This window comes from Physcomitrium patens, chromosome 14, assembly GCF_059467195.1.
Source record: "Physcomitrium patens ecotype Gransden chromosome 14, ASM5946719v1, whole genome shotgun sequence".
NCBI classification, from domain to species: Eukaryota; Viridiplantae; Streptophyta; class Bryopsida; order Funariales; family Funariaceae; genus Physcomitrium; species Physcomitrium patens.
In genome coordinates this window covers 4,957,470-4,971,017 of record NC_143423.1, presented here as the reverse complement: position 1 = coordinate 4,971,017, position 13,548 = coordinate 4,957,470, and the positions used below count along the sequence as shown (strand labels likewise).

The window sequence follows — 13,548 nt, the reverse complement described above, 5'->3', positions numbered from 1 at the left end:
TAAATGCATCAGCCAAAGTTAAAACTTTTCATCAACAACATCTATCAAAATCAAGATGAAGAGTCAAGAAATTCTTTGCTGTAAAGCAAAGCAAGCCCTATGGAGATTTCATTCTATCTTGTATTATTGTTTCTTTGGATATTTTAGCACTTAAGAGATGGAGAACCAAAAACCAATAGATTCAACTCAAGAACTATCATTTGCTGAGCTACCAAAGAAGATATTGCGACTATCACAACCTTTGAGATGGCAAAATTGAGATGAAGATCTTCAAGAATAATATGTTCTTCTTTAAATAGATGTCAAAGATAAAAACTTAATAAAAATAAATAAATAAATGAGACTTTTTCCAAAAAAAGATGACAAAATAGAAATAATTAAAAATATATATTAAGAAAGAAATTGGAATGGCTATTGCCAAAAGACAAGAAAACTAGATATCCTTGAAACTAGACTAGAAGCAAGAAAGAAATTGACAAGAGTGAAGAAGGATTCACTCTTGCCTCTATATATACTATCTACCTAAGAGCTACGTGGTGACATTCTATAGGACCTCCAAAAACATGTTGACTTTGCACAATGCATATTTTAACTTGCAAGGCAAATTTTCTATGTAGGTGCCACATACTTAGCTTATTCCACAAGCTACCAACATGTGTGGCATGTGGTTAACTTGTTGACCAAGTTTCTAACCTACCAATCAAGTATAAATATATGTAAAGTCAAAGTAGCATCTATGATGCTTTTAAGAAGCTTCTCTAGAAGATATTATGAAATTTATCTACTTTTACCTACTTCTACTTATTCATATCACATAGGTAATAATTACATTAAATACATGTATGTGATAATAGATGGCAAGATACAATACATTTGATACCACAACTTTAGAAGGGACTCCCAATGTTTAGTAATACTTTTGGAGGTAGAAACCACTCTTGATGGTATTACTAATGTTTTGTTTAAAAGAAGTTATAAAGGCCCCAATAATCATCAAATATTATGGTGGTCTTTTTGCCCTGGTATGAGATATTATTAATGGTTGAAGGGACCTATCAACTACCTTCAAAGGGAACAAAGATTAAAGTACATGACAAATACAGTTTGGCACATCTTGGACTTCATCAACATATAATCACTGCTCTTTGTAGAACTCGTCACTAGAAGGGGGGATAATATCACGGACATACATATTTACTTTGATAATTATCTAGATAGTAAGAATAGGTAGAAGTAAGTCAAAGTAAATAAATATGATAATATCTTATAGAAAGCTTCTTAAAAGCTTCATAGACATTGTTTTGCCTTTATACATGTCTATAGGTGATTGGTAGGTTGAAAACTTGGCCAACAAAGAAGCTATGTGTCGACATGTTGACCACTTGTAATACAAGTTGGACATATGGCCCACACCTAGGAAACTTGCCTTGCAAATTAGACATGTATCCTACAAGTTGGATGCATATTAGAAGTTCTATAGCATGTTGCCACATAGTTCTTAGTTAAGTAGTATATATAGAGGTAAGAATGAAGCCTTCTTTACTCTTATCAACTCCTTTCTTGTTTTTAGTCTAATTTCAAGAGTCTTATATTTTCTAGTCTTTGGCAATAGCCACTCTAATTCTTCCTTGAATATACAAACTTTCTTCTATTTTTTCACTTTTTTTTTAACACAAATTCCACAAATTTATGTATCTTCTTCTAGTTTGTATCCTTGACAATTATATACTCTTCAAATTTATCACAACTTTCTAATTGTAAGACCTTTTGGATACAATAAGATTTTTGAATTAAAATGAAGATATTTTTAGTAGCTTTAAATAAAAAAGATAATTAAAAACTTTAAATACTTATTTAATATTTATTTAAAATCAAATATTCATTATTATTGATATTATGGACTTCTTCAACCATTATTTATAATAAAAAAAACCATATTCTTTTATTTCTATGGATTTTATGATAAATATTTTAATCTCAAGTTTATATTTGTAATAGTAGATCATTTCATCAAGATGCCATATTTTTTATTATATATAAAATCTATTTCATGTAAAGAAACAACTAAACTTTTCTTTGGCAATATTCATCACTATGATAGATTTTCAAAAGATATTATATTAGATAGAATGACTTAATTTGTATAAAGATTTTAAAAAATCTTTTTCAATATATTACTTATAATAATATGATAAAATCTTCTATTCAATAAACATATTTTTGCTTTAATTATTATTATCATTCTTAACTTCAATATCTTGAATAAAACAAAGGTTTTTTGAAGACCATATGAAGAAGACAAATGCCACCTCCTCCTATGAAAATAGACAATAATCAAAAGTTTGAGGTTGAAGAAGTCTTAGACTTAAGACAATATCGAAATAGATTGAAATATCTTGTATATTGGCATGGATATTTTTTTAATAAATGCACATGATAGCTAGACAAGAATCTTTCATACGCAACAAAGAAGATTGATATTTTTTTATTAGTAACATCCTATGAAATCAAGATAAAGAGTCAAGTAATTATTTTTTATAAAAGAAATAAGGCATGGTGAAGATTAAATTCTATTTTCTAATTTTATTTGTGATTTTTGTATAATTATGATACTAAAAAAATTAAAAAATTAATAATTAACATATTCAACTTAAGAGCTATTATTTGTCAAATTACTAAAAAATATATTAAGATTATCACAATTTTTAAGATGACATAATAGATATAAAGACTCTTAAGAACAATATTTTCTTCGTTGAATGGATGGTGAGATATAATGTATTTGGTATCACAACAATCGAAGAAATTTCTAATATTTGGTAATATTCTTAGAAGTATGAATAATCTTTGATGGTGTTTCAAATGTTTTATTTGAAAAAAATTACAAAATCCTCAACAATGACCAATGAATAAGTTGGTCTTAATGCTTAGGTATAGGATCCTATTGATGGTTGAAAGAACCTATGAACTACCTAAAAAAACAAAAATCAAAAAACAAAAAAAAACAAACAAAAACAAACAAAAATCAGAATTCATAGCAATAATTCAAGAAATTTTATTTTTTTGGTGAATGATAGTAGTGAAGCAATGCAGGTCAAAAGAATGAATGTAATAAAGGTGGATATGGATTGAATGTATATTTTTTTTGTAGTTATAGTAGTTTTCATTGTATTATAAGCATAGTAGATATATCTTGATTATTGATATTTTCTATTTCAAAAGTAGTCAACATCAATTTTGAAAGTAGGTCCAAGGCTCTCTAATTTCTTCCAATCTATAAATGATTCAATGTGATCAAGGGCCAATATAATGAATAAATCCATGTGCCATATAATTATCTACAATTTAATACAAAATAGATGCACATTAGTTTCAACTTGCACTATTAATTGCAAACTTGATGTCTTTAATGCTTCAGCTTCAACCTTTTTCTAAAGTACATTGTTACCTTATAGAAACCATCATATTCTCTATTACTTACAAAAGTTGTATGAATGAAAGGATATCAAAATAGAGATGTAAAAGCTATTTCAATAGAAAAGTGAATCAGCTCATCTTCAATGTTGACAAAGAAAAGGCCTATATGATAATAAATCTAACAATAATATAAGTCAATATATAAAATAATATAAAAGTAGATCATAGGACCAAAAGATAGTATAACTTGATATTTACTTAAATACTTACATTTAATACTTTCATAAATTTGATAGATTTTAGACTAGATTTTTGTTCTATTCATTACAAACATAACTTTAAATGAAAATTAGAATCTTTTGAAATCAATCAAATCAAAAATTAACACACTTGAAGTCAATTGCACCCTCACAGATTTTCTAGCTATGATAGAAGAGCTTTTTAGCTTGACAACAATAAGCATTGCTATTAAAGTTGCAGTGATTGCTATGTTGATAACTATGCCTATCATAAAAATCTAGTAGTTGAAAAACAAATCTAGATATCATTCTTTTTCATGATGGTTAGGATAAGTGGATTGATTTAATAAAAGCTTAGGTTAATTTAACATTCCCTTAAATAAATTATCTTTAAAAGAGTCTTTTTTGTTATTCTTTTCTAAATTAAAAATATTTTAGTTAATTTTAAAATATAAATAAAATCTTGTAAAATAACATTAATAGTGCAATTTATATCTTTTTTAAGTTGAAAGAAATATTTTGTATATTTTTAATGTCAAGTCCAAAATCTCAAAGTTTTGAATTAAAACTGATGCATTTATTGGATAACATCTTATTCTTGATAATAAGTTGATTATGGTATATCATTGAAATACTAACATATGTTACTATGAAGTACATTTTTAATATATTGTATTAATATTTTTAATTTTAAAAACAAACAAATCAATCTCCTTTTCATATGCATCTTTAAATATATGAGAATGTTAAATAGATCTAGGCTTTTATTAAATTGACATGCCTATGATGAAGAATATGGTATTCTTAATGAATGTGGTTTGTTTTTATTGGTTATGGATCCAATAGTGGAGAAATAAATCTAAAAGTTATTCTTTTTTTTCATTATGGTTAAGATGGATGGACTGATTTAATAGAAGTTTGGATCTATAAAACATTTTCCTATATTTATATATATACACAAAATAAAAATAAAATAAAAATACTCTATTTAATTAGCTCCTTGACCAGAATTATTGTTGAAGAAATAGACCTCTTCTTGTAAATTCAAAACAGAAAATCAAAAATCAAAATCAAAATAGAACAAAACTTGAATTGGATTTTCTTCTTTCTTTTCTCTGTGAGCAGAATGGGTTCAAAATAATTTTGAGTAACAGACGCAAATGTCAAAATGTAGGTATCAACACCTACAAAGCACCACAGACCTTCACCTTTCATCACATTTAACAGTAATAATGATTTTAGCAAATATCAAACCACAACATATTTTTTAAAAGAAGTTAGGTATGAAGTAAGACAAAAATACAGGGAGGAGGTTTTCAATTTCTATCAACCAATTGAGCTGACACGCTACTCTACCCAGGATGAACATTTCTCATTCTTTGGCTCAGAAACAGGCTCACTGTCTCTAGGTTTTTGCGGAGGTTTCGTTTGGGGTGGTCACGAGCATTTCTTCCGCAGAGGATGAAGAGCAGTTGATGGAAGAAGTGCGCGAGGTGTTCACAGCAAGTTGTGAGGATCATTGCCATCCTAGGGGACGCCATGTCGTTCATGAAGGGAGACTTGCTCTCGAAGACGCGGAAGCTGATGAAGGGCGGAATTATTGCCAGGCCTCGCTGGTTCGATGCTGTCATGAGGTGCCCGTCCACGACGAACTTGACCGATGCCATTAGGGTTTATGTGCCGAGAGTTTAAAACACTGCGCCCAGGCTTCCTTCGTTTTTTTTGTAGTTTTTTTTGTTATGGATTTTTGGTTTTTATTTTAAATTTTATTTTCCTCTCATTCCAGAGTGCACATACGTAGCGTGAGAATTTTGCCGGAACTGTTTGTCCATGTTAGGCATTGGGCCGCGGCTACTTTTGCCTTTGAGCACGGGTTAGGGCTCTAGGTCGTTGAATAGCAAAAGGTTACATTGATCCGATTTTTGCTAAAGATTGAGTCGTAAATTAGTGATCATGTAGTAGGTTTGTTTAATTTTATTTTTTTACTGACAAGGGTTTAGGGTTTATGGACTTGTTTGCTTCATATTCTCATATCGGATTGCACGGTTTAGGGTGTTGCAGCTTTGGTGTTTGGGCCATCAATTGTCAGAGAATTGACATTTCTTTCGTTGTTGAGGAGTTTAGGGTTTAGTAACAAAGGTCTGAGTGAGAATAGCAAGCAGCTCTTTTGCTCGTTTGTCGTGAGGGTACAATATGTATTGTAGGTAGGATTTCTCAAGTTAATCTTCAGTGGATCTTATTGTCATGATATTTACTGCGTATTTTAAGGGTCAAGCCATCTACTTTTCCAGCTAAATTTCTGCCAGGGGTTCCTTTACGGATAGCTGAAAAAGTAGATGACTTGCATCGTCTGAAAAAAGAGTTAAATGGATCCGTTCCTATTGCCAATTGAGTAGAATTTGTTAGTTTCTGCTGCTCTCAGCTTGACTGTGGTGCTCCATTTAAACTAGCTGCGAAGGACAACTATGTATTTAATCTCTAGGTTATGTGCAATGTTGCAGAATACCACCTGAGCCGAAGAAGACCCGATGCAAGAAGGCACCCAAAATTGTGCTACCTGAAGATAGGCTGGTGGAGTCTTACTATGCGCGCCATCCTGAGGCGAAGTTCATACCGTTTGAGTAGGTTTTTAGCCTTTATCTTTGGTTTGCGGGGGCCACGTGTCGAGTATGCTTGTGTCAAACAAGATTTCAGACCTTGCTTGATATTTGGTGTGCAGAGCACTCACAGTGTTAGTGGTACTTAATTTCCACCATCTTAATGCAAAATATGATGCAACGTTTTACTTTTGTGCAGGTTGAACAGTTTCGATCCTCCCCCTGCTCGCAAGTTTGCATGGCGCCAACTTGAGCTGATGAATCAGGGCCATCCGCGCGATATTGCTCGAGACATGGTTGAGGTACGTTAAACTGGAATTCATTTCTATATTCCATGATTTCTCGTATATCTTCATCTAATGCTTCACCTCCCGGTCACAAGGCACATGATTTAACCTTAAAACCCACCATCTTGTTCACAGGTAGAGTTTGCTGAAGCTGAAAAGGCAGCAGAGGAGGCTTTCAGGGCAGAGCGACGCAGGGCTGTCATGGAAGGACGGGAACCGCCAGCTTTGAAGAAAAGCAAGATCGAAGAGATTCAGGAAGAGGAGTGGGAGTATTTGTCTCAGGGTCTTGCAGCAATAGGCAGCCAGGGAAGAAAGGCTGGGGAAAAGCTACCCGGCTCAGAACGCCCGGCTAGGGTCAGCAGCTTTTCTTAGCTCTATTCATCCATTCTAACATTCTCCTATCTTTTTCTTTTTACACCAAGTCCTTTACATCAGCCCATTTAGACACCTTGAGGCTCTAGACCATTCTTTTGAATGTGGAGAAGTGAACATACTCGAAAAGGTAATAAGAGCAGATTTCTTGGTTGGAAGATCACCAAGTCAATTAGCAAATGATTTTGTTGAAGTTCTGTGCAGTCTCAAAGTTCTTTTTATCTTGAGGGATAGCGTTGTCCTTGTTATACAGAGTGCTAAGTCCATTTCAACGCATTCACGAATTCCAAAATTACTCTTTCTCAGTAGACTCTGCATAATAGCAACTTGAACACAGATAGGTTGTGGTAACAGTCGACTTTTCGCAAATCTAGTGCAGTTGAAAGAGATAGAACATGGTGTGCTTTGAAATGTAAAATTCTGCTATTATGTGAATTGGATTGCTTTGTGGACTTGTGCCAATTTATGTCCCAAAGCACGAGTTACCTTGTTTATTGTTCTTGCTCCACCTTGGGAGTTTTGCCAAGAAGTCGTAACTGTATTTGTTTTGGTTTTAATGAATTATGCTGGATGCTTCTGCTGCATTCGATTGTCAGGCTCCATTCGAACCTCAGACATAGTTGATAAACAAGTTGTACTCTGGTGACCAGCTGTCAGTAGATTAATGAACAATTCATGCTGCGAGGATAGCTCCTTCAGGTTGAATGAAAACTTTGTGGTCACTGGTTACCCACACCAGATTACTACTCTGCAGCTTCTTCTGTAAGCTTATCTATACTATGTTGGTTTGAGCTCAGACTTTGCTTTACCTTTACACTAGAAACCCCTTACTCATTGTGTGGTTCATGATGACGAATGGCCAGTTACATGTTTTTGGTTACTGGTTGTTGTAACTTAGGGCTATTTCACAAAACACTGCATTTCCCACCAATTCATGGAGCCTCTGTAAGGAGGTGTCGTCTGAAACGCTTCCACATGGTGCTCAGGATTATCAAACGATGGGGGTCCTTCATCTTCAATTGGGAAGCTCCACCAATATTGAATGATGGGTGTGTTTATTTATATTGCACATGTTGAATTAGTTTAGATAGGTTAGACATGTGATCTGTTATTTGAAATTCAGTGCACTTGTTTATATCTCCCTTCTTACTTGTCTCGAATCACATCTTGTTGGTTTAAATTCACGATTGTTGTGCGAGAGCATCTGCACCCATGCCCCCGTAAATGGACGCTCTGTCGGGCTAGGGTGGTGGTTCCCACAGTGGAACCTAACCTTGTCCGAGGCGAACGTCCCACTGGTCAACACTGTACATAGGCAAGGAGACAATGAGTCTTGCCCCATGGCGAGTCCAGCCCTGGGGGACATTTATTAAAGAAGGGACATGAATGATGATTAGAGGATGGGATTTTGGCGTGTCTCTTCCCTACCATGCCAAATGTGGCGTGCCTCAGCTGGAGAGCCCCTGACTCTGTTTGCCGTGAGCGGGCCACGAGTGAGGCAAATGTCCACGTCAAATGTTTGTAACGGGTCTTTTAGAGTGTCCCATTGGGGATGCCTTTATTGCCCTCGCTACGCATTCCAGCGATGCCCTTCAAATGGATTTCTGAGAATAATAGAGATCTCAGAAAGAAAATCCTAACAGGTCGTGGGAGCAGAGGCGCAACATCAGCAATACCAACTATGGAGGTGATGTGCTAGGGAATGGATTTTTCAGCCCAGGAGGCGCTCTCACATCGGAATTCCGTCGCAACAAAGTGCTATCGGCATTGAAGCGGGCGACCTCAGAGAAAGATCCGTGGGCTTGGGGAGCTTCAGCGCGTGTCTGTTGGGACTGGGTGGATGATATTTTCGATGCTCTGAGAGATTCCTGCGCTTTCAATCCCACTCAGTGGCATCATGGCCCACGCGGGCGGAGGACTCCAGCAATGAATGAACTCCCTCTTCTCTCCCTAGAAAGACCCATCACCCTCCCCTTAAACGCAATTTCTATTCTAGTTTTTTTCCGCATAATGCTCAACTTCCGCCCTTCATTTTTCGCTGCTGGTTCACTATTTTCCTGGTGTGGCATTTACTCACCGAGATATTAATTCTATTTAAAGTTTGTTAATATCATAACCACAACTAAAATAGCAATCCAAGGCAGCATATAATGGAAAGGAAACATATAGTTTTAAATAATAGCCATTTCCCCCCTGGAGATAAAGTTGCTAAGTATTCCTGCAGATCTCCTCCCCCCCTATCCTGCAGATTACACACACATACACACATACATATACATTTGTTTGTTTGTTTGTTTGCTTGTTTGTTTTGTTATGTTTTGTTTTGTTTGCTTTTTTTTTTTTTATATATATGAAATTGAATTATCAGTGAGCCCTTCCACCACCCACCCACCTGTGTCCCATGGACCTTTCTGATCCTGTTCAGTGACAAGGAGGGAGGAAAAGCTCCATGGCCTTTTCTCCATCCCCTCAAATGCAAAGTACAGCAGCTGGAAGAGAAGGGCAAAGGAAGAAAAGTAAAAACAGCAGCAACTCTGTGACAAGGATTGCATTCTCCCCTTATTCCTTTGCACAAAACTGGAGGAAGATGTTGGAAAAGAGGTTCAACCTCCTCCTGCCCCAGCCTGATGTGATAATTCTAAAAAAAGAAAACAGCTGCCTCCTCACACTTTTCTGTCTCATCCCCCCTCCCCCCAAATGACATCACATGGCTGAGCTTGGCTGGCACTCCACTATATTTGTGACTGCTGGATGGGGGAGAAAACCCTAGTTCCTGATTGCCATGCATTGCTTCCAGTAAAACAAGGGGCCAACACTCTAGAGGAGTTCCAAGTTATTCATCCATCCATTGAATGAACGCTGTTGGATATGGCATGGGAGCCAGGCATGGGCCAGATGGGCATACAGCACATGTGATGGAGTCACCAGCCAGCAGCTTTGGGAACAACACAAGCAAAGGTTACATGCCACTTGGGAGCCGCTTTCCAAACCTAACATGCACCCCACACCTCTCTACTTCTACTCCTTCCTTTGAGGCCCCATTTCACAACACCCTTCTTTCTTTGCTTTTCTTTCTTCTTTCTCTTTCTCTCTTTCCCCCTTTGCTGCTTCTACCATGACATTTTCAAAACATACTTTGGCATTCTCCAGATTTCACAAACATGATCAATATAGGGGGGTATCAAGAAAAGGTCAATGGGAAAGTCAGGATGGCTGTATTCTGAGAAGTGTTGTTGCATTTCAAAGGGCCATCTCAAGCCAAGCCCACTTTGTTGCTTTTCTTCAATTGAGAGTGAAACTCTACCAAGACTGAGGCAATGTGTCTGTGGCTATGGGTCCCATGAGTACCACCTTAAATGCTCAGTCCATTTTTGGCATCTTTTTAACAGACTCAGCTTTACCAGCCCAAAGTGGATTGGGCTCATCTCTTTCATACTTTCCAACTGCATGATTTGTTGAGTTCTTAAGGGGTGAGGGGGTGAGGGGGTGGTTTCCCCCTTTTGTAGAATGATTTATAAAACTTCTGAGGTGGAGGTTTTTTCAAGAGAATGTGTTGTTTAAAATAAAATAAAAATAAAAAATAAAAAACCATTTATGCACTTTGGTAATACATTAATTTTACAGTTGTTTAATATTTCGAATATCTACTAAAGAAAAGTACCTTTCTACATCTTTTTGAATGTAATCATACAAACAAACAACGTTATCTATATTACTGTATTTTTGAAAAAATGGGGTATTTATTTTTAATTATAAACTTTTTTTTAGCGGATTTATACATCTGAAAATTGTTGTTATCCTTATTATTACTATTATCGTTGTTATTATTACCACGGAAAGTTTTAAAATATAATGTAAAAAACAATGTATTTGGATGAGATCATTCAGTCTTAGTGAATATGAAAAAATAAAAATAAATGATCTTAACATACAATTTATTATTTTTAAATCATTAAGTTTACATCCAAACATTCAATTATTAAATTTCAGTGATGCTATATGTATATGTTGTAATTGCGTTTGTTTCTCAGGACATTTGATTAATTAATTAATTAATTCTTTTCCTCCGTGGATTAACCTCAATTGCACAAGAATATGTGTAAGTGTTACTATACACAGTACTCATTATGTTCAATTGAACAAGTTTAATATTCCTCTATCCAACATAATTTAATTTGTGTAAGAGAGCTTAATTAATGCGTACATTTTGATCCAACAAAGGCCGGTCTCCCATTAATACATATATATATATACGCACGCACAAAAGTCAACACATATGTTGGAAATGATGTACATTATTTTGTAATTGGCCATTCAAGGTAGAATATTTTAGTTTAGATTTTTTTCTCCTTTCCTCTTGTTTAAAAGGTACTAGGTAAAGGGATTGGTCTATAGTAATGATAAAGTTATTAAACTTTTGAATGAAACTATTCAGATGAATTTCACAATCCATCAAAGAAACTTCAAGAGCATAACCTGGATTCTTTGTCAAGGCTTCTGCTTTTGACGTGTAAAAACTTAATGTGTTCCTATTCTTAGGTTTACTCATAGCTTTTTCTTTTTTTCTTTTTTTCTTTTTCTTTTTTCGTATGGGGACTACTTTTTTTAAATGTGTTATGAACACCAAGATATAAAGTAATAGAGTCAACTAAATTATCAACATGACTTTCGGAAAAATAAATAAATAAATAAATAAATAATGTACAGTTAATTTCAACATACTTTCATAGAGCAATGTTAACCTCGTAATTATTTTTTGATGGTTTAGGGAAAACACTGTGAGTTTTTTATGTATCAGTATTTGTAGTATTACACTGTAATATACTACAATATACCACATCACACTATATCACACCACAATACACTACATCACATTATATTACACTATATTATACTATAATACTGTGAAATGATGGATGTCACAGTTGAAGCTTTTTGAAGCAAAAAAATCCTATGCAACCATTAAATTGTTAATTGGAAATATTAAAAGATTATGTTGAGTAAAATACATGAAATCAATGTTTATATTTAAAAATGGTGCCACAGACGATAATATTCTTGCATGTGCTGCACATATTTTTGTAACATTTGATGTTTAAAATCAAAAAAATCAGATGTTGGATATGTCCAATAAAATATCAGCGTGGATAATCATTAGTGCTCCAATAAAATATCAGCGTGGATGAACATCAGTGTAGGTGACATTTCTGAAATTCTAATTGGAAACATATCTATCTAAATAATCATACTTGATGTGATTGATAATTAAAATGGAAAGTTAATATTCTATTCTCATTGACAAGTAAAAAACACAATTTCTGCTAAAATTCTAAATATTTAGATGGATGGTGTATATCTATTACATATAAGATATATTGGGTATAACACACAGAGACAAAGAAGTCATGTGATTGACTGTGACGAAGGGAGCTTGGGGAACATAATTATGAGGGAATTTGGGAATTAAGGAACTATGTAACATGGATGAAAGAAGAAATGGATGGACGTGTCAAAGATGGCAATGCCAACAATACAATATAGAGGTATTGCTAATGCTATCATAGTTTTTGTTACTATCACCATAATTTACCAATTACATGATATGTACTTTTAGATTTTAAAATTACAATGAAAAATGTATTAATATTTTTAATAGGTTTTTTTTTATTTACATCATATAGAAAGTAAATTTTAATTTAATAAATAATAGTTAAAATAATAATAAATTGTGGTGGCAGTAGTAAAGAATTTGGTGGCAGCAACAATACTCTATCTATCTATATATTTGTGTATATATAGAAACATATTTGTGACATGTATAGAAATTCAAAATTTAAACCATAAGTTATCTTATAACATCTAATGACAAGCATTGAGCTTATAAACATACGAAAAAGTATGTTTGATTTCACCTGGTATTTATTTCATTTTGTTTTAGTTTGTGCTTAGAAATGTAATGTTTGATCTTGGTTTGGTTTTGAGTACCAAAGGAATCTAAGAGTTTATATTTTTTAAACAGGATTTAATGTGATCCCATGGCCACTTGGAGACACTAGCCAACCGTTGTCACCACAGCTGCAATTCATTCATTTTCTCTTATCTTATTTTTTCTGCATTCTAAGATTGAATCTTTCTCTCATAGCGACGTTTTTGTGTGAGTTCCTGCTTCTGATTTCAGAAAACTGTACAAAATGTGAAAATGTGAGCCTTTTACTTGATGTGTAATAGGACTTACACACGTGAATCTGCGATGGTTTTTGAAGAATCTACATTGTTTTCTATTCTGTTTGGTGATTTTTGAAGCCTTTTTAATGACAGCAACAAAAAAAAACGTGTTGGTTTTAACTGATTGTATGTCGTATAATGAATAAATAGATCTTACACTAGTACACATAAAGGTAAGTAGTTTTTGTAACTTAATGCAGCAGTTTAATAAAAAGCGGTATTGTGCTAGCAGAGAGCTTACACTTTACAGTATTATCATCTAGTGTTTTTCTGCAGATTCTTACATGCACAGTGAAACAAGATCCATGAGGAAGGCTTAACGTCTGCGAGCAACTCATGGCCGGGAACGAAAACAATGCGTGAGGATGATGGTCGTAAATCCGGCAGCGTTTTCCATGACGAAGCTGTGAA

General features: G+C 34.2%; 1 protein-coding gene across 1 annotated transcript; it reads left to right on the top strand.

Moving 5' to 3' along the window:
- The first annotated feature begins 5,106 nt into the window (after positions 1-5,106).
- On the top strand, positions 5,107-7,404 carry LOC112291056 (uncharacterized). The gene is made up of 4 exons (XM_024538002.3): positions 5,107-5,290; positions 6,158-6,277; positions 6,453-6,555; positions 6,676-7,404. The coding sequence occupies exons 1-4, from the start codon at positions 5,196-5,198 to the stop codon at positions 6,910-6,912; spliced, it is 555 nt and encodes a 184-aa protein (XP_024393770.1). The 5' UTR covers positions 5,107-5,195; the 3' UTR covers positions 6,913-7,404.
- The last annotated feature ends 6,144 nt before the right edge of the window (positions 7,405-13,548 follow it).